Here is a 21,126-nt window from a genome sequence, read left to right as displayed (position 1 = left end):
ATCTTTGTTTGTGTTCTGCTGAAGAAAGAAAGTCATACACATCTAGGATTGCATGAAGGTGAGTAAATGTTGACAGAATTTTAATTTTTTGGGTGAACTATCACTTTAATGAGAGATGCTTGTTCACAATAGAGAAAATGCATTTAGCAATGCAGTAGTGAGCACGTTTGCGTGTATGAACAAGCTTCTCATGAAGGCATAGACTACTTTAATCTTTTTTGAAGATTGAAAGCAGAATCAATATCCAATAATGCCATTACATTGAATAGAAGATATAGAATAGAATATACAGGGTTGGGAGGGTTACATTTGAAATGTATTCCACTACAGATTACAGAATACATGCTGTAAAATGTCATTTGTAACTTATTCCGTTAGATTACTCAAGGTCAGTAACTAAATACTTTGTTTACTCCTTCAGCACTGGTAGATTTTTTTCAGTTGTTTTGACTATAAAAATTCTACCAGTACAGTAAGACAAAATACACTTGTTAAAAATACATTCTCATAAAAACCTAAATATCTTATGCAGTGTTGTTTCTAAAACAAGATCAACTAAATTGATATTGTTTTAAGGATTTTTAGATGTTATTACATGAAAACAATACAAAAATTATCATCAAGAATATGATTTTTGCCCTAATATCAAAGGTCTTACTAGAAAAAAGGAAATTATGATCCAACGTGAATTTTCTTGATAAAAAAATATGATTGTGTCTGGTAACATGTGCATGCATGTAAAATGGATAGAAATAGCATTTTATCTTAGCGTTAAACTGACAATTTACACAAGGTTTATACTATTTCTTCTGCTCCAAACATACGTACTTCTCTGTCTGCTCGTATGACGCATTATAAGAAAGTGTTTCACCGCTGTTCAGATACACTTTGGATCGCATAATTTATATGTATAAATGTTTTCCATCTGAAAGGACTAAATATTAAATGAAACAAATGACAATAAAATACAAAGTAATCTCTTCAGTAATCAAAATACTTTATGAATGTAACTGTATTCTAAATACCAATTATTTAAATTGTAACTGTAGTGGAATATTTACTTATATTTTGTATTTTAAATATGTAATCCTGTTACATGTATTCTGTTACTCCCCAACCCTGAGAATATATTCTTTGAAACATTTCCTTTGTGTTTTGCAGAAGAAAAAGAGGGTTTGGAATAACATTATGAACTATTCCTTTATCAATTGAGAAGGTTGCTTGTGAGTGGTTTGCACACTTGTTGTGCCCTTTTCCCGAGCCTCCACTGGTGCGAGCGGACACATTTTAGCCCATGTGGCAAAGTGTAGACTTGGAAGAGGACTACTAGGTTCCATTTGGGACGGCCATATAGGGTACTTCCTCCATAAAACACCAAAGGATTCCCTTCAGAGTTTTCGATTTTTGCATTTGAAGGAAGAGAAGAACCATGTTTTGTGGTAGCCAGCAGCTAGGGAATTAGTGATAGACATTCACATGCATGTGAAACACTGTGAAACAGAGAAACTGATCTTCTTACGATAGTAATGAAATAGCAAACAATTTAAGTAGACTCAGATCTTCTAGCTACTCTACAGGCTCAGCTGGAGGAAACTGGATCAGACAGCTGAATGTTGAGTGCTCACTACTGGCCCTCACCTCAAAACTGTGTATCTCTGCTGTGGGGTCGGAACAAGGACTCAAAATCTTAGAAAAATCACTTTGGTGCAGACCCAAATGCCACTTAACAAAACTTAGCATTGGTTTTCTCTCCAGCTCTGTGTGGATGAACAAGCAATGAAACAGAAGGATTGTTTCAAAAAAGATCTCTGAAGATCAGGGTCTAGACACTTTAAATCACTAATGTAAGAATACAGCACCGCGGGCATGGACAAAAAAGGAAATTGATTTTTTTGTATTCTATTTCATGTTATTTTTGTAGCATTTAAAAGCAACATTAATTATTCATGTGATATGGAATGATTTTAGCATCTTGAGTGACAATACAGTGTGTGAGTCAGCAGTCGGACGTTTTTAGATGGGCCCACTCTCACACTCTTACTGTTGTCATTGTGATCTTGTCAAACTGTATTCAGTATTTAAATGACAGAAAGCATTCATTTCCTTCTGATTTTATTGTGTCCTCTTTATCATGTGACGTTTTGTACAGCCAACATGTTTTGTCAAACTGAAGAAACATGCTGAAATCTAAAACAAAAAAATAAATAAAGCATTTTGTCTACATAAAGATAACTGTGTGCTGCTGACAGAAAAAAAAAAAAAGAATTAATGTCTAAAAGGATGACAAATGACATTGTGGCTCAACTTTGTACAAAGATGAGAGTTTAAGAGTTTGTATGTGTGTGTTTTAACAATAATTCAGTTAATATAATTATGATTTGTCATTTAATATTTAAATGTAATAATTTAACAAATTAAGCATCTCTTCATTTGAGCATATATGGAGTCATGTAAACCTATATTCAATGTTTTATAATATCTGATTATCTCTGCAGACATACAACACATTTTGGATTATTCCGTACAAGGCTTTGATATATGTAAAGTATATTCACCCAAAAATTACAATTCTGTTAGAATTTACTCATATAGAGCATGAGATGTTTTGAAGAATGTTGATGCTGCTTTTTTCCATACAATGAATGTGAATGGTGACTGAGGCAGTCCTTAAAATACAGCCTAACATCTACAAGAAAGAAAGAAAGGTTTGGAACAACATGTGGGTGCATAGGGCTAAATGATGACAAAATATTTAACAGACAGAAAATATGATTGCTTTTGACATTGTGTTTTGAGAAGCAGGGCAGCCGGAAGGAGTCATGGTAATACATGACTCTATACCAGCTCTGAGCTTTGACCTGGATGCTCATTCAACTATTAGGTGAGGGATCGGTGGCCTGGCTGGTCTCAGTAAAGTGAATGTCCTATCTGAATATTTTATGCAATGTAGACGATAATAAAATATACATGGGCTGGAAAAGCATCAGTGCAGGATCTTCAGACTTGGAAACAGCTCTGCAAATCCAATCCATACAAACAGTGGACCAGTTAGAAGGAAAATTAGAGGCAACTCGTCATTTGAGGAAAAAAACATCACGGATTATCAATATTTCTGTATGATATGCAAAAATCTTAACCATTACATTTTGGGGTTGTATGACACCATCTTACAGACGTCATTCACAGTGGCGCTATAATTTATTTCTGACAGGAAGAAAACAAGACTGTACGGATTGATTTACAGTCTTTTCAGTTGGCTGTAGTTTCAATAGGTTCGGGTCGTTCAGCTGACGAAAAAAAAATCTTAAAAATTCTACGATTCTACTTCAAAACGATGAGAAAACACCAGTTTTGAGACAGATGTAATCTATATATTTTAGTGCATGCCAATGAAGTCTATATCTCACAGCCTTGTTCTTATTTTATTTATTTTTTATTTAAAATGGCGCTGCTCCGAAAGTCGATGTGCTGTTTGTTTTGTTTGTAATTATAAACAGCAAGAGCATTACATTTTAAAAAAATATATCCATAGAGTGGTATACTTAATATAAGTTACAACCGTGTGAAAATAATGCGGATTTTCCTTTTACAAAAAAAAAAAAAAAAAAAAAGACTTTTGCTGCCCCCTTGTGAATGAGTCCTTTTAAACCCTTTCACTGCACTGTTTTGTCTTGCATGTCGAAACAAGATGAGTTGCTGGATCTGAGAGAGTTTCAGGACAGTTGAACTGTCACTTTCCCCATCTGGCAAGTGCTACGTTTTAACATTTTACATTCTGTGATATTGTGCATGTGTTTTTTTGCATTGCAAACATAAACGTGTTCTATGTTATGTACTGAGTATCGTTGCTGCGAATTCTGCTGATTTAAATTAGTCAGTAAGGAATTAGTAGCCATATAGATTAAGTTTTATAGAAACATTGTTTTCCTGCAAATGTGTGTGTATAAATGTATCTATCATGGAGTTACAGTATAGATGCAGAGTTTCCTAGTAAATACATTTTTACATAAAAAATATGTCAGTATATAATAATATATCATATTAATATTTTGATTATTCAAGCCTTTGCTTCTGTCCTACAGACTTATGCATGTCTCTGTGGCAAATATCATGTTCTCCCACAGATCCCTAAGGAAACCCTCAGGTACAGCACAAACACACATGTCACGGAGCTCCCAAGCAGGCAGTGCATGTTGAATCTGTCTGAGACAAGAGCTGCTTGAAATGGAGAAAAACGAACATATCAACAGAGGTACATCTACAGAAAGCTCACTTCAAAAAGTACTATGAAATAAAAAGATTTGTGGATGAGCAGATTCTTCACAAAGATCATAGGAGTAACAAAGAAATCCAAGAGGTTCAAAAGATGTTGATGGACATAAAATTGATAAGCGGATATTGTCATCAGGTCTACACTGCTCATCTGAGATCAGTAAGTATTGCCTTTTCAACTTTCAAAGGATCCACAAGAGTGAAAAATATTGACTTGAATGTTCAATATGGTAATCAAACAAAGTCAAAAATCATGTTTGGCCTTAAGCATGACAGCTTGAAACAACATTTGTGTGAAGAAGCCACTGCTGACAGTAAGAGGGTTCATTCAAAAGACGAACAACAAACAGACTCTGGACACATTTGCAAAATCATACAAAAACTGCAGTTCCAGTGGTACTTATTTGGTACGGTTTAAAGCCTGCATTCTATCAAAGAATTTCAAAAATGAATTAAATCAAAACAATACAGACGATTATTGCAAAGCCTGTCTGTCTAATTTTGCTACCTTGGAATCATCCTCAAATCAATGCAATAGAGATGGATGTGGGCTTCCTTGGCAGACTTCCCAAGCATCACACATGAGGTCTTCACAAAGACAGATTTGAATAACAGTTCCTTCTGTCCTGCACAATCTGAACCCTTCACAGAACAGCAACACAAGGGCATCAAAGACAATAAAAATGTTATCCTCATAAATGTCCCACAACAGTAAATATGTACAAACTGAGTGAGCAGAAAGGTTTTCCTAGTCACTTACTTATAAAGCAGAAAAAGCAAGACATTGTCAAGATACATACAAGACACCAAAAACAATGACAGAAGTCAGATATCGAAGGCAGCCATTAGGCATACCTGTGATCTCCTCATCAAAGAATATAATCATTCCCAAAATCTCGAGCTTTTAAACAAGAACAAACAGAGAGGGCATTTGCAGGACAAGGTGTCAAACATTGTAACAGTAAATAAAAAAGCTATCTGTGGTTACGCCTAATCAGGCCACATCAACAATATCAGATAATGAAGATAAACTCAATGAAAATGGCTTTGATGTGGAATTAGGACTCTGCTGACTAGAACTAATCACAATTTTATATAGGATCACCAATATAATTTAAATTGAAGTTAATATAATTAATTACATGAGATGCTGATTAATTAATTAAATGAATTGCATATATCAAAGGAAAAAACCCCAAATAAGATAGTTTAATATATAGGCTAAGCAATCAAATAATATACACACTCACTCGAATCCCTGGTCAATTCCTCCCTAGCCCTCATGGGTCCGCAGTTCGGCGGAGGAACTTGCCGACCCAACTTGCCGACCCAATCCACTGCGGGTACTCAAATCTACCCTGTACTGGAATAAGTGCTCCACAGGGTGAGGACTCCTACGCGGACTCCCCCTGTGTGTATTCTCCGCGATACGGTCCCCTTACGATCGGACCCGCGTTTTCCTTAGGCAGTTCCGGCTGTCCTCCGGTCGTCGTGTTGTAGCAACTCCCCCTCGCTGAGGCTGGATCTACCACAGCGCCACTCCCACGTGTCGCCTAAAAACACATGTGATGTATTCACCACCTTACCTCCCCAGCTGGGTAGGGGTGGTCTCCGCAGGGTCTTTTCCCCCTGAAAGAATAGGAAATTGGGTAAGACCCCCTTCCCTCAGTGCATGTAAGGGCCCCGGCTGTCTATTGCTCTATGCAAGAAACATAGAGAGAAAAGAGTCTCAGCCAGGCTTGGCCCATTCCCAGGTTGGCAAGCGTCGCCTTGTTCCCCTGTCAGGGTAACCAAAAGTATTCCGACGACTTTGGTGGGGCATTGGGGAAGGGTATGTGCAGTCTGATACAGCCGGTCGTCTGGCACGTAAAACACCTGCCCGCTCCTGTGTCAGACCACGTACACGGCTCAGCGCATGGCGTGATTTAAATTGGACCCCTAGTGTCGCTTCTCCGACACAACGTGGAGAGAGCGACAGAAGGTCTAATTTACGAATGTAACCTCCGTTCCCCGATGGAGGGAACGATACGTTGTGTCCTTCCCGTCCACGTCGCTGAGCCGAGCCGCTGTAGTGGCCGGACCATTTCCGGCTCCTCAGAAAAATCGTGAATGAACTCTAGTATTTGCCTCGCCTTTGTACCAGTATGTCCGGGGGTGGTATGCAAATACTAGCTGCCAACTTCTCATTGGCCTTTTTTCATAGATCAGAGGTATATGAAAAATACACAACACAACGTCTCGTTCCCTCCATCGGGGAACGGAGGTTACATTCGTAACCTAGACGATATAGAAATACTCAAACCAGCCCATCTGGCACCAACATTCATGCCACGGTCCAAATCACTGAGATAAAATTTTTTGAGAAGGGTATAGCTGCAGAGCTCCAAAAAGGGGTGGGAGCTCCAAACTGCCAGCAAAGATACAACGAGCCCCTTATCCTTTCCCTAAACCTAACCATCTGTGGAGAGGTCACCCCCTTTTGGATTTGGCGCAACCCCCTTTTGGAGTAACCCCGCCCCTTCTGGAGAAACCACACTCTGTTTTGGAAATTCTTCCAAAATATATACAGTATATACTCAACTCAATCTTTCCAAAGTTAGGATGACCAGTTGACCATGACAGAAAATTGAGACACACAAGGGGGTAGGGGGTAGTTGGAGTTTTATGTATTAGTTTTATGTCGAATGTGTGATTTATTTATTTTTTGACCTTCAAAAATGTGGTACCCATTCACTTGCATTGTGAGGACCAATAGAGTTGAGATATTCTTTAAGAAAGAAAGAAAGACACTTCTGGGATTCCATTAGTGTGAGTAAATGTTGATAGAATTTTCATTCTTTTCTGAACTGTCCCTTTAAGGTCCACCTATGGTATTGGGTTATCACAAATTATTTCTCCGAGGTTATTTAAGTATTCCCTTGAGTTTAGAAATACATTACTAATTCCTTAGCAAGGATTTTATTTTCAAAAGATATTAAGTATTCAAACTAGGCCCTTTTCGTTAGTGGCCTAATAAGCAAAAATCATATGCAACTATCAGGTAAGGGATAGGTGGCCTGGCTGTGTTCAAAAAAGAAATCCCTTGCCTCAGGGAATTTTTGGGACATCAGAGGTACCATTCCAATAATATTCTGGGTAATTTCATCAATTACCACTTGATATAATTTCATCTCATAATTTCAACTGTAAATTGAACAGGCAATCATTCCAGAGGGTTTCAGGCAGTTTGAAACTTGTACTTTGTCAAGGCACTTGAATGAATGTTGATGGCAGCACATTAATTCTTTAAAGATAAAAACGTTTGTTATTTCAGCAGTTTAGTTGTCTAAATTGTCTAATTTGCTAGATGGAGCATTTATTATCCAGTTTAATTCCTAATGAGGCTGGGGTTTGCATTGCAGAACTCCATCAGTAAACTTCATTTGAAACTGGGCACCTACAGTTCCTTTTATCTGGAGGGAAGAGCACTGTAAGTAAGGGCATTACTGTCAAATATGTTCTTGTTTGATACACCCTGTACAAGGATATATAAGAATGCCATTTTATTTTGAATCAGAGTGTTACCTCAAGACAAAGTAGCAAAATTCATGTTTATAGCTGAAAAGATTGTTGTAGCATGTACAATTGCATCAAATATTGCCTAATTTTGTCTTGCATACTTCAAACTGTCTCTCTGCGTGGTGTTATGAATGTAATATTTCCTACTGAGTCCTTGTGTACTGAAGAGCAATTGAGTGTTTTGAAAGTTTAGGCAAAATACCTCAGCTTGCCAAGGAAATGCAAGTATCACAGGTAACCTCCATGAATTGACCATCGTCTGTACACAAAAGGCCTTCAGGAAGTGATTTATAAGAATGGATTTTACTGCTCATTTTTGTTTGGAACAACCCTATGAATAGCATTTCCAAACCGCAGTGCCCTTCAAGGATATAAAAATGTAATTTGTATGTAATTTAAGTATGAACTCTGTATGAATGCAAACATATTAAATAATGTCTGGACTGGATTTTTGCAATATTTTAACATCGGAGGAACAAAATGAGTAATGGCTTTAAAGAGCTTGTTTGAAGTTTGGTGAAAATAAAATGGACATTAAATGAAACATTGCCTTTATTATAACAAATTAATAAAATACCTGTAAAGAAAATGTGAATTACACTGATAGCCAATACCATGCTAAACATTTAGGTGAATCAATATGTAACTGTGAAGTACGCAAACTGTGAAAACTTTCACCAGTAAATTACAAAACAGATGAAATCTTGTCTGCTGTACTCTTTGCATTTTAATATGTTTCAGAGTGCCAAACTCTTACACAATAGTTGTTGAAGATCAGTAGCAGCTAAGTTAAACTAATAAACAGTTTTGGCCCAAAATAAAATGATTAAATCAAGGATGCTTTATTATATTGTTGTGGTATTGTGGTATCCCTTAATAAGTGGTGTCTTTCTAAAACCTTACAGAGGCTGTAGATGGTTTTGTGTGCGTGTGTGTGTGCATGCGCGCATGTAGGGTGCTCTAACAACAAAATAACAAGTGCCAGGAGACTCGAGTGACAAGCCTGTGGCACATATCCCACCCTCTGAACAAATCCTAATGAGAGCCAGTGGGGTTTCACCGTAGCCTATCAACCCTCTTGTTTATTTCTCCAACTATGTCAGGTGTCTGAAAATTGCTGCTCTCCTGGTTAAGTTCACAAACTCTCAATTGATTGCCTCTTCACCTTTTCAAATGTTCCCATATGCTTAAAAGTGTCTGTTTTTTTCTTTTTTACTAGCAGCAGTTAGTAAACCCATTTTGAGTGAATACAATCTTAACATTATGTGTGAACCTTAACCAGCTTGATTGACTGAGACCTGGTAAGCATTTCAATTGAATGATTTTATATAGGAAATCAACATTTATAACTTTGTGCAAAGAAATATAAGCACTGGTGAAGAACAGACCATAAAAACAGGCCATCATAGTTTTTTCAGAATCATTGTCAGAAGCTCTTTGGGTGATGATGAGTACTTGATTCCTTGGGGTGAACGCGAACAGATTAATGAAGTCACACCTGACAATAATTCATCTGCCAGAAGCAGCTGTAATTAGTTCCAAATATAAATATATTTATATTTTCTATAACTTATATACTGCAAAGTATGATGTGAAGAAACTATTTTAATTTCTTAGCATTAATGCCAAAACAAATGTAAGACATTAGAAGATTAAAAAGATCTAGCGTTTTAGATATTAACATTTATTTTATTCCACGTATCTGACTGGTACTACAACCAGAGTGAGAAATGTGTTTTTCACCATCAATACTGCAACTTGACCAACTTTCCCCCAAAAACTAAAAAAGAAAGCAGCTACAAACCAAACATTATTATTATTTTTTAAATTATTGCAGAGTAGGTGTTATTTAGAATGCTTTCAGGATGTGAAAACTGACTCATCTATTGAGCTAGATTTTGTGATACACAGAAAAAGACTGCATTAGAACCAACCAACTGCAAAGAAAATTCTCCAAACTACATAAAGAGAATTTAAGTGCATGAAATCCATGTTTATACTGCTTGAAGTGTGATGTAACCTACAGTATGTAAATGCATCAAATCCCCCTTTTCAGCATTTAATGGACTGCTTCTTGCGTACCCATTTTGAAAATGCTACCACAGATAAGACATCTCTCCCCTTATTTATGACACTATATTGGTTCATTCTAAGAAAGTGCCCTTCTGAATTAATTTAAATGAACATATGTTTAAATTAGGGCTGTCAATTTAATGTGTTAATTCAGTGCAATTAATTTTACAAAAAATAACTTAACACAGTGACCTAAACATTTTATGTTTATGGTGCAACACACCTGAGACACTACACAAGCATATCTGATGCAGGGTTTGGCTGGACTTCCAAAATTTGGAAGTTACCCATAAATATTTAAGTAACACCTCACTAATAATTTTCTTGTAGAAAGATTTAACTGTGATGTCGATATATTCTGTACATTTTGTGGTCTGCAGGCGGAAATGTTTTTTCATTTATTTTGGAGTTGTCCCTACTCGACTTGTTTTTGGTCTGATTTTTGCAAGATTGTTAGAGATCATATCATTCCCAGCTTCAACTTTGTTTTGAAAATGTTTTATTAGTTTTTTTTTTTTTTTAGCTATGACATGTCTCTTCATAAGGAATATTATTTGATTAATGTTCTGCTCTTGTTGGCAAAATTTAGTATTCAAAAATGTAAGTATGGTGGTTATAAACCATTAGTTTTCATTTTTAATTCAGAGGTTCAGCAATACCTAAGAACAATTTCCAATTTTAGTAACAAGAAAGCTGTAAAGTGTATTGAAAAATGTAAACAATTTTCTATTTTTATTTAAACTGTTTATATTTATTTTCCTTTTTGTTGTTGTTTGTTTTAATATACTTCTTTGCTCTAGATGTAAAAGTTTTGTAAGCATTAATAAAAATGTCTGACGCAGGTGTAAATTGACAGGTCCTTAAACAAGCCCTCATAATAAATCTCCAACTGATTGACAAGTTCACTTGTGAAAAAGATTGCTGTGAACTGTATGCCAATGATTGTCTTGTGATCAATAATAAGGTAGTAAACAATACATTGTATTCTAAAGCTGCTTTTTGTATTGTCTTATCAATGGTGAACACTTCTCTTCATTACACAAGAATGTAATGCATTTTAATTTATCTGAATATTTTTATTTATTTATATATATATATATATATATATATATATATATATATATATATATATATATATATATTACGGGACACCATGTAATTAATTCGATTATAAATTGTAATCGATTGACAGCCCTAGTTTAAATATATACAATGAATGCTGTAAAGTCCTGATGTTTCTCTCTGGCCAGCATCATTAAAGAAAGAGTACATCCAGAAGGAAGCTCTTAAGGGCCTGCACACATACTGTACATAAATAATAAGAACAATTCTCAAAACAAGAGGACACAGTAAGTCTCTTTAGAGTGTTTTAGAGGTTTCTAAAGTCCTTGGTCCCTTTGAATTGTGCTCCTATCATTGTTGAGGGTGACAGCAATATGCAGTGCTTTCCACGGTTTGATGGTTTCCTGACCTGTTTCAGAACAGGGCCGGGTGCACAGGGAAAGGAGGGAAGGAAAACGGCCATGCTGAATATTTAAACTCAGCCCAGCAAGTCTGGTTGGAGACCTATCCTCTGAAGCACATCCTCAGGCATGCAAAACACAGGGTTCACTGGTTTGATCTGCTCATCTCCTAGCAAAGACAGCCCCGCCACACCAAACAGAGTGTGGAAAGGATCCACCTGAATGGGGGATGAGAAGAATACTGTAAATCCATCGGACAAAACCAAACTGGAGAATCTTTTCACATTAGTCATTAAGTCAAAATTTAAAGTCGTAAATCCAACAACTTGAAAGTGGAATGTGCATCGATATTTTATGTGAGACAGTATAGGCTAATTTAAGTACAGCTCAATTAGCTTACCATGTCACCAGGCCTGTCAGCAAAGCCTCCTGTCTCTTCATCCTGGCAGGAAAGAATAAAAGAGCACAATTTTGCTTTGTCGATCCAGTGAATTCTGCCAATGATCTTCAAAGAGGCAAGAACCCACCAGGAATAGCAGACATCAGGCAGCTGAAATCAGAAAGTGAAAGTCAGAAACCTGCTATGGCCACAGTTGTGTTTGCTGTCTCAGATATCCAAAGTAACTGATGAATATTTACAGGACATTTTACCTTCTCTGGTCTCCCATTCAAGCCTCCTGATGGCAACTGTCTTTCACAGAGCCACCAGCCCAGCAGATCTGCATTGATCTTATGAAGCTGCCCAGTAATGGACAGGAAACCTGTACAGCAGTAAATCTAGAACAAAAATATAAAGAGCAGAGGCAGGCAAAGAAAAAAAGATCACTGAGACTTTAAGGGCACCACCTATTATTATCATTATTATGTATAAAATGTAATTTGAACATTGAAATAGCTTACCTGACCAGCGTGAGACTCTGAACCAGGCCTGCAACCAAATCCACCATCAAAGTTCATACAGGAGAGCACAAACTCCACTGCTTTGTCTAAGTTGATAGCATCCAACTTCCCCTGCAGAGAAATACATGCCTGTTATGTCTTTACCACCTTGAAATAATACAGTAATACACATAAAAAAATGTAACATCACATTTGAATATAAAGAATTTGTTCACACCAGTAGTGCCAATGTCGCAACCGCACAAAAGGAAAAGCGAGTATCTATTTCCCCTGTTAAGGAAAAAACAAGTATTAATTTAGTCATATAAAATTCCAGTAATACCTGAAATAATCAGACACAATTATAGCATACCATCAAACTACTCTAACTACTTACTACTATACTGAGCAGCACAGTGTGCACATTTTCTGTATGCATAGAATACCCGTATGACCTACTATATTTGTCAAAGTGTGCAGTATACAACAGAGTACCCAGCACAGACTGTACCTGGTAATGCAATACACTGAACCTTCCATTTTCAGTGTGATAAATGAAGCAGAAGTAAATACAGACTTAATTTTACTTGTCTTTTTTATCATTATTTGACATGACTACCAAAAGTTGTCATATTAAATGAGAGTTGCATAAAAAGTCAATAACTGGGGACCACTCATATTCTACACGATGAGGTCATGTCACAACAATCTGTTTGAAATGTTTTTTGTAGAATACTGTTTGCTGATTCAAAGAGATAGTTCACCCACAAATGAAAATTCTCTCATCACTATCTCAGCTCTGTAGGTCCATACAACGCAAGTGAATGTGCAGAGCGCTAGATGGCGCGTGAAAGTGTAATCATATTTGAAATCATGGTCGCCAAGGAGACTGCTGATTTACAGAGAAAAAGGAGTAATATTTTAGCCTGTTCTCACACAAAACCATCAGACCCATGGATTAAACCACTGGAGTCGTAAAGATTAATTTTATGTTGCATTTATTTGCTTTGGAGCTTCAAAGTTTTGATCACTATTCACTTGCATTGTATAGACCTACAGGGCTAAAACATTATTTTAAAAATTTCATTTGTGTTCTGCAGAAGAAAGAATATCATACACATATAGGATGTCATGAGGGTGAGTAAATAATGAGAGAATTTTACTTAAAAGAATTAGCAAGCAGTACTGTACAGTGTATATGACACCAGTATTTTGTAAGTAGTAAGCTAGTATTCCATTCTAAACAGTCTGGGAGTATAAATGTACCCCATTTGTCCCCGGCGAATGAGCCGTCCTCCTGCTGCAGTCCTTTGACATAGTCCACCACTTTGTCCACATCAATGACATTTATGCTATCATACAAGGATAGGATCTAATGGGGTTATAAGAGTTTTTTTTTTGTTATAACGATTTCTTTGTTATTTGACTTGATTGATTGTTAATTTCATCTGAGTGAGTTTAAAAAAAACCTCTGACCTGTACAGCGCTGAGGGTGTAGAGGAGATGCGGGTCGTGGCCGATGCTGGCGCTGATGCCTCCACAGTCATGCTGGCAGGACTTGATGAAGTCTATGATCTCCTCCCGGTTCATTCGAGAGAGCTGACCCATCAGGTCCATTACTGTAAGGCCCCAGTAAATACCACTCATCCTCAAGTACTCCGACAGTGTGTATTCCTTCAGGTGCAGGTACAAAATACATGTGATTAAGCATACACAGTGTCTGCAACGCACCTCCAATTGAATTCATTTGCTGAAGGTAAATCAAAACCCTTTTTTTTTTTCAACTTACATAATCGTCCTTCTTTGATCCATAGGCTGCAATATAGTCTGCATGTTTGTCCAGAAGGAGGGTGTTTGGAGCATCAGCCCTAATTACCACATCTTTAACCTGTGTCCCCTGCAAGACAATGATTCAAAACTGTAATTAATCTCTTTCAATAAGTGAAAACATCACATCCTGAAATACCCAGAATGTTTTGGCTGTTGTGAACTGGTGAAGCTTGGTTTTTAACCCATACTAAACTGTGCTGGACTGTCGGTGCAGATGACATGCATGTTTATACTGTTCTCGTTCTCTTTCAGTGTGCGCTGATGTCTTTTTCACAATGGCAATGAAGCGCATGCTCTACCCTTAGGGAAAACGTCACAAAGTTATCACTAACGATGAATAACCGTACATAATATCTTTTACATTACCATTCTGACGGAAAAACAAGAGAGCGGACTACAGGCTGGCTTCTCAGTGGTAGCATATATATTACGTAGAACGGTCATCAAATTACTCATCATTTCTACGAGTGCCCGTAAAGGACAAGTTAAGGGATTTGTAAACACGGCAGTCCTGAAACATGTCACAAAGCGACAGACAGAGAGACAGAGAGAGAGAGAGAGAGAGAGAGAGAGAGAGAGAGAGAGAGAGAGAGAGAGAGAGATAGATAGATGAGAGAGAGATGGATGTCTCAGTTCCTTCTTGAGCCTGTCTTATATTTTTTTCTTTTTAAATTTTTATTTTTCCTCTCTTTACATTTTTTTTTTTCTCTCTCTTCAAAAAAAAGGAATGCAGTACCAACCTTGGCAACCAGCTGCCACTATAAGGAAACATTTACTTCGGCGTAACTGTCTAGCCCATGTTTAGACAGACCAACAATATTTGGATATTTATTTGACCTTCTTCATCTGGAACTCTTCACTTCTGCAGTAGACAGTGTGTTTCAAAACCATAGACAACTTGTTATATAAAAATATATTATTATAATTAAATTTCACCATGAAAGTCTGCACATGACATATAGCAACAGAGAAAGCGTTAAAAGCATAAGATTACATTTTTACTGATAGTGGCACCTGGGGGGCCATGGAATGCTACAGAGAGAAAAAAAACATTTGGAAGAGAGAAAAAAAAGTTTTTGAAGAGAGAAAATTTAAGACTTAGGCTCAGGAAGGAACTGAGACAAAATGTATATTTTTCATTGTTGTTTTTTTTTCCACCTTGCGGTTAAGGGCTTCCGTGATTAGATTAGGATGGATGGATGGATGGATGGATGGATGGATGGATGGATGGATAGATAGATAGATAGATAGATAGATAGATAGATAGATAGATAGATAGATAGATAGATAGATAGATAGATAGATATTAGGTGTATGCATGGCTAAATAGATGTGTTTTTAGTCTAGATTTAAATTGAGTGAGTGTGTCTGAATCCTGAACAGTGTTTGGGAGACTATTCCATAGTTTCAGATCCAAATATGAAAATGATCTACCTTCCTTTTGTGGGTTATGATATTTTAGAAACTATTAATAGGCCAGAATATTGCGATTGTAATGAAAATGATGGATAATAGCTTGACAGAAGGTCACTTCAGTACTGTGGAGCTAGACCATTCAACACTGTATTATCATTAAAAATGAATAAAAAATGTAACAGGTAGCCAATGTAACTGATAAAATTGGACTAATATGGTCATATTACTTGATTCTAGTCAGCACTCTGGCTGCTGCATTTTTAAAGTTTAATTTATTGAACTTGCTGGACATCCTCCCAGTAATCATTACAATAATCTAGTCTTGAGGTCATAAACGCATTAATTCGTTTTTCTGCATCAGCAACAGAGAGCATGTGTTGTAACTTAAAAATATTTCGAGGTGGAAGAATTCTGTTCAACAAACATTGGAAATTTGATTTTCAAAGGACAGATTGGTATCATATATAACACCTAATTTCTTCGCTATAGAAGACGATGCAACAGAACATCCATCAAGAGTCAAATTATATTTTAGCAGATTATTATTAGAGGTTTTTTGTCCAATAATTAGTACCTCTTGACTGAAATGTTTCTCATGATCTTAAAAATCTTTTGATCTGAAGGCGAATGCTTAAATGTTTGAAATTAGTTTTGTAGACAAAATATAATTGTGCCACCATATTAATTTATTTCATTATAAAACTAAAATTTAATCAAATAAATTGAAATTGATGACTTGGACCAAATAATAAAGAAAAGCAGCAATAAATGCCAAAGATTGGAACCCTGTTTAAAAATAACCTGTTTAAAAACCATCTCAGGGTGATTCCTCAAGAAGTTGGTTGAGAAAATGTCAAGAGTACATGTCTGCAAATTCTAGGCATAGGGTGACTACTTTGAAGATGCTAAAATATAAATATAAAATATTTTGATTTATTTTGGATTTTGTTTAGTCACAACATAATACCATAATTTCGTTATTCCATAGTTTTGATGACTTTACTATTATTCTAAAATGTGAAAAAAAAATATAATAAAGATTGAGTAAGTGTTTCAAAACTTTTGACTGGTAGTGTATAAGGATAAAAGCAGAGGCCCTAAAACTGATTCCTGTGGCAATTCATATTAACCTTTGTTTGATTTGACAATTCCTCATTTACACAGACAAAGTGGTAGCGGTCTGCTAAATAGGACTTAAACCATGCTATTGCATGTCTACAAATGCCAACAATTCTCAATCCTATTCAAGAGAATGTCATGATCTATCGTGTCGAATACAGCACTAAGATCTAAAATCACTGGAAGAGAAATGCAGCCGTGATCAGATGATAAGAGCAAGTCATCTGTAACTGATAAGTGCAGTCTCTGTACTGTGATGGGGCCTAACGTTGACCGCTAAGGATTGAAGTTACTCGTGAGGAAAATTAAGACACTGTTTTCTGAGGTACTATGACAGACGATTGCATAACTTATGATATACTCGTTTTCTGAGGTACTATGATAGATGATTGCATAATGACTATAGTCATTACTATTGTGCTGTGAAGGAATATCTGGTGCAGTCTATGCTTTATTCCTAACCAATTTAGCCACAGTACTGAATCAACACCTAGGATTGTTGTGGTTATTTTCTATGTGTTTGCCCAAAGATGCTGACCAGGCAGCTTTTAGTGCTTGTCTGTAGCTACAGACACTATTCCTCCATGCACTATGAAATGTATTCCATGAGACTCCATAGGTTAAATAGATATAACAGGTGTGGTTGAGAAACAGATCAATATTTAAGTCATTTTTTACTATAGCTTATCTGCCCTACTCAGTCAATCTCCACTTTAACCATCACATTCTTCATGCACATTTTTGGAGTGTCAAAATTTTGGCAGCCATTCACTTGCATTGTATGGACCTATAGAGTGGAGATATTCTTCTAAAAATCATAATTTGTCTTCTGCAGAAGAAAGAAAATTGTTACACATCTGGGATGGCATGAGGGAAAGTAAATGATGAGAGAATTTTCGTATTTTGGTGAGCTATCCCTTTGCCTTCCATATTTGAACAGTAATCTAAAATTATCCACAGCCACTATGTAGCAACATAGAGGGAATGTCTTAACTCAATCCAAATTACTACTGAGCAAGAAAGTGGTATTCTTTCAAAGCAGGTTATTTATTTGTATTTTGAGGATGTACATCAGTTACAGAAAAAAACATCGTGGAAGAGATGTGTATCATTACTTTGTTCATCTAAACATCATCAATAATAATTGTTCAATGCTATATATACAAAGATGGCAAGGCATGCTAATATGACATAAGGCAACTGGAGCTTTGTGGAGTCAACCAACAATCTGAGAGTAATAATCCTGAGATCCATTGATCAAATACAAATATCTCTAAACAAAATTATTAGATCCTGGCACAGATGTTCTGGGTTTACGTGTTCACTGCTTGAATCTTCCAAAGTGCTCTCTTGAGATAATTAGCCTTTGGATTTGCGCAGTTCCTTCATAAATCTGTGGAAAACAAAGTATGACATTAGTCAAATTTTGGGATCTTTACGTTTTAAAAGAAGAAAGGTTATTCTGACCTGGTAAATCTTGGCATCTCTCATCAGCTTCTCCACCGGATATTCACTGTTAAAACCGTTTCCACCAAAGATCTGGACGGCGTCAGTGGCACACTGGTTTGCAATGTCTCCAGCAAAGGCCTTGGCAATAGAAGCGTAGTAGGTGTTCCTGCGGCCCTCATCTATTTCCCAGGCTGATCTCTGATATGCCATCCTGGCAAGCTCTACTTTCATGGCCATTTCTGCAAGCAGGAAAGACACGGCCTGGTGCTGGAGGTGGACAGCAAAAAATTTGTTTATTATTTTTTACTGTTGACAGGTGTTAGCATTATTCTCGGACAGAGTCAATCTACTATTACCTTCCAATAAACCTTGTGGTATTGCTTTATATATAAAACTTGCATTGAAATACACAAACCTCTGCAATCAGTCTGCCAAAAGTCTTTCTCTCCAAAGCATACTTGGTGGCCTCATCTAGAGCTCTCTGTGCAAGTCCTGTGGCACCTGCAGCCACCTGAATGGCAGAAACACAATATAAGGAACTAATTAATTTGATAGAGAGAACAGTTTTTCCATCTCTCTTAAATTTTTTCGGTCTTCCTTAAGGTCCATGAAAAAATCAAGAGATATTTGGCTTGATACTCCGATATTCTAATCATACTCATTGAAAAAGCATACATACTGGTGGTCTGGTCTTGTCAAATGCACCCATGGCAATCTTAAAGCCAGCTCCCTCTCCAATCAAAACATTCTCCTTTGGAATTCTTACATCCTCGAATGTGATGCCCCTGGTGTCTGAGCATCTCTGGCCCATGTTCAGTTCCTTTTGCCAAAATGAGGACATAAAAAAACAAGTGCAGATCAAAGTAAACAAGTGCATAAAGAGTGAGACTGAGGTTGAGGTTCAGACTGAGGTTGTTCTTGGCTCTTACCTTTCTGCCTGGTTGGACTCCTGGGGTGTCAGCATCAACAATAAAGCCTGTAAAAGCCTTGCTAGTAGGGCATTTGGGATCAGATTCTGTACGGGCCAGCAGGAAGTACCTACAGATGCAAACAAAAGGGTATGTAATTTGCTCAAAACACACACAATTAATTATTTTCTGTGGTGCACCTACCAGTTTGCTTTTCCCCCATTGGTGATCCACATTTTCTGACCATTGATCACATACTCATCTCCTTTCTTAACAGCCTGGGTCTTAATCGCAGCCACATCAGAGCCTGCCCCTGGCTCGGTCACACAGTATGCCTATCATAAAACAGATACATCAACAGGCGAGTATGTACTTCTTACACATCATAAACAAAGATGGCAATAAACATTTCATACTTACACACATTAGTGGTTCCTCTGTCATTCTGCCCAAATACTTCTTCTTCTGAGCATCATTACCAGCAATAATTACTGGCATTTGCTGCATGGAGAAGTCACATTAAAACAGTTACATATAGCAAACGACAAGGAGTGTGATAAGGGTAATAAGCATTTTTATTTTTTAGAAAACTTACTCCAAGAGAGTTCGCCTCAATGGCTGTCTGTACTCCAGTGCAGCCATATGCCAGCTCCTCTGTGATAAGGCATGCATCAAATATGCCCAGACCCATTCCACCTGTAACATATGGCAATATCCAACTCAGTTATAATTACATAATCAGTCTGTAATACACTTAATAAAACCAAAACAATATTAAGTACCTACCACAGTCCTCTGGAATATGTCCATTCATTAAACCCAGCTCCCATGCTCTCTTAATGATAGGGAATGGATACTACAAAGAAGGAGTCAGAAATTCACCATTTTAAATTATAAAAAAATGCAATAAGCTTGAAAAAAAGAAAAAGAATAACAGATGGATATATAATTTAAATAACTTACTTCACCACTTCTGTCATATGATGGAGCAGCTGGGACAATCTCCTCCCGTGCAAACTTTCTGGCCAACACTTGGAACTCTTTCTGCTGGTCAGTTAATTCTGGTAAAATATTAAGAATTGCATATTTGTGTTAGCATTGTCACAGTGTGCATATGTGTCTGATTATGCTAAGTGGATGATTCTACATAGTACATACCAAAGCTGAACCCTCCATGAGGTGCCTTTGTGGTGGCAGTAGCTGCCTTGGAACTAGTGCTCTGAAACCTGAATCCAGTCTGTACACCTGCCCTCAAAACCTGCAAAAAAAATTATTAAATACAGAATATATATTGCTCAATCATATTTGTCTAAAATTGTCAGTTACAATTTTAACTTATCACCCCATTGCAAACAATGCATATTTGCAGCAAACAAACAAGGCCGTGATCGAAATTAATGACGCAAACGGTGTTAGAATTAGTAATAAACACAAAACAACTGATTGTATTTATTTTAATTTCCAATAAATTGCTGTTTATTTGTAAAGTATGGTAGAAAGTAAATGGCTAAAGTTAAGACACTTTTGTTAATAGCCAGGATGACAAATGAGTGAAATAACAGCGAGCTCTATAACAGGCAGGAGAAGATCAGAGGCTTCACTTGATAATCAATAAACTTAAAATCACATTCAGGAAAACGTCAAGATCCCAGATGGAGCAACGACCTTTCACTGACAGCTAAATTCGTATTCTTGCTTGGCAATGCAGCTAATTTGACGGCGTAGCACTTGGCTAGTTATCCCGCGACCACAATAGATTTTATTTTTGACATGCATAAACTGGTGTGAATACGCAAAAGCATTACTATTTGCGATTAAATCAATACAAAAAATAGTATATACCTTTTTAAAAAGCATCGTTATTTCAGCGACAGTACTCCTTGAATGCCCTGTTAAGACGTTCACCCACCGAGAAACTGAAGTACAAACCAATCATTGACCTCTATTTTATCACGTGACAAAGTACCGTCGCTCTAGTGACTTTTGGCCTACTTTTTGTTACCTAACTCAAAATTATAAAAAAAAAATAAAATAAATAGATGATCAAGGTTTATTAAAAAGCCCAGCAACTAATGTTCACAATATTTTTTTTTTTTTTGTATTAACATTTTAATAATTATTTTATTGATATAAATAAGACTTAATTTAAAATCTTTCTT

General features: G+C 36.6%; 2 protein-coding genes across 3 annotated transcripts; both read right to left on the bottom strand.

Moving 5' to 3' along the window:
• Positions 1-11,053: 11,053 nt before the first annotated feature.
• On the bottom strand, positions 11,054-14,493 carry LOC127645468 (geranylgeranyl transferase type-2 subunit beta). Of its 2 annotated transcripts, none has more exons than XM_052129095.1 (9): positions 14,442-14,493; positions 14,035-14,142; positions 13,722-13,919; positions 13,512-13,617; positions 12,484-12,536; positions 12,267-12,377; positions 12,018-12,143; positions 11,767-11,916; positions 11,054-11,584 (listed from the first exon to the last, which is right to left on the bottom strand). In XM_052129095.1, the coding sequence occupies exons 1-9, from the start codon at positions 14,442-14,444 to the stop codon at positions 11,444-11,446; spliced, it is 996 nt and encodes a 331-aa protein (XP_051985055.1). In that variant the 5' UTR covers positions 14,445-14,493; the 3' UTR covers positions 11,054-11,443. The 2 variants fall into 2 exon arrangements, with proteins under 2 accessions (XP_051985055.1, XP_051985054.1); XM_052129094.1 differs by lacking the exon at positions 14,442-14,493 and adding an exon at positions 14,269-14,430.
• Positions 14,494-17,638: 3,145 nt separating this feature from the next.
• Positions 17,639-20,923, bottom strand: LOC127645261 (medium-chain specific acyl-CoA dehydrogenase, mitochondrial-like). Its single transcript, XM_052128822.1, has 12 exons — positions 20,810-20,923; positions 20,126-20,225; positions 19,931-20,028; positions 19,754-19,823; positions 19,563-19,663; positions 19,388-19,468; positions 19,172-19,302; positions 18,989-19,097; positions 18,739-18,879; positions 18,475-18,570; positions 18,078-18,326; positions 17,639-18,003 (listed from the first exon to the last, which is right to left on the bottom strand). Exons 1-12 carry the CDS (start codon positions 20,822-20,824, stop codon positions 17,932-17,934), a joined length of 1,263 nt encoding a protein of 420 aa, XP_051984782.1. The 5' UTR covers positions 20,825-20,923; the 3' UTR covers positions 17,639-17,931.
• Positions 20,924-21,126: the final 203 nt, after the last annotated feature.

Source organism: Xyrauchen texanus, chromosome 6 (genome assembly GCF_025860055.1).
Source record: "Xyrauchen texanus isolate HMW12.3.18 chromosome 6, RBS_HiC_50CHRs, whole genome shotgun sequence".
Classification (NCBI taxonomy): Eukaryota; Metazoa; Chordata; class Actinopteri; order Cypriniformes; family Catostomidae; genus Xyrauchen; species Xyrauchen texanus.
The sequence above is the reverse complement of the archived record's forward strand: the minus strand, read 5'-3'. Positions and strand labels throughout refer to the sequence as shown.

Excerpts from the sequence above, each read along its gene's own strand:
- LOC127645261 (XM_052128822.1), bottom strand. Across the intron at positions 19,469-19,562 it reads TTGAGGCGAACTCTCTTGGA|CAAATGCCAGTAATTATTGC; the intron begins GTAAGTTTTCTA and ends TTCTCCATGCAG. Across the intron at positions 19,303-19,387 it reads CAGAGGAACCACTAATGTGT|GCATACTGTGTGACCGAGCC; the intron begins GTAAGTATGAAA and ends GTTTTATGATAG.
- LOC127645468 (XM_052129094.1), bottom strand. The coding sequence starts at position 14,367 with ATGCGCTTCATTGCCATTGTGAAAAAGACATCAGCGCACACTGAAAGA. Across the intron at positions 12,144-12,266 it reads CAGAGTCTCACGCTGGTCAG|ATTTACTGCTGTACAGGTTT; the intron begins GTAAGCTATTTC and ends TTTTTGTTCTAG. Across the intron at positions 11,917-12,017 it reads TGAATGGGAGACCAGAGAAG|CTGCCTGATGTCTGCTATTC; the intron begins GTAAAATGTCCT and ends TTCTGATTTCAG.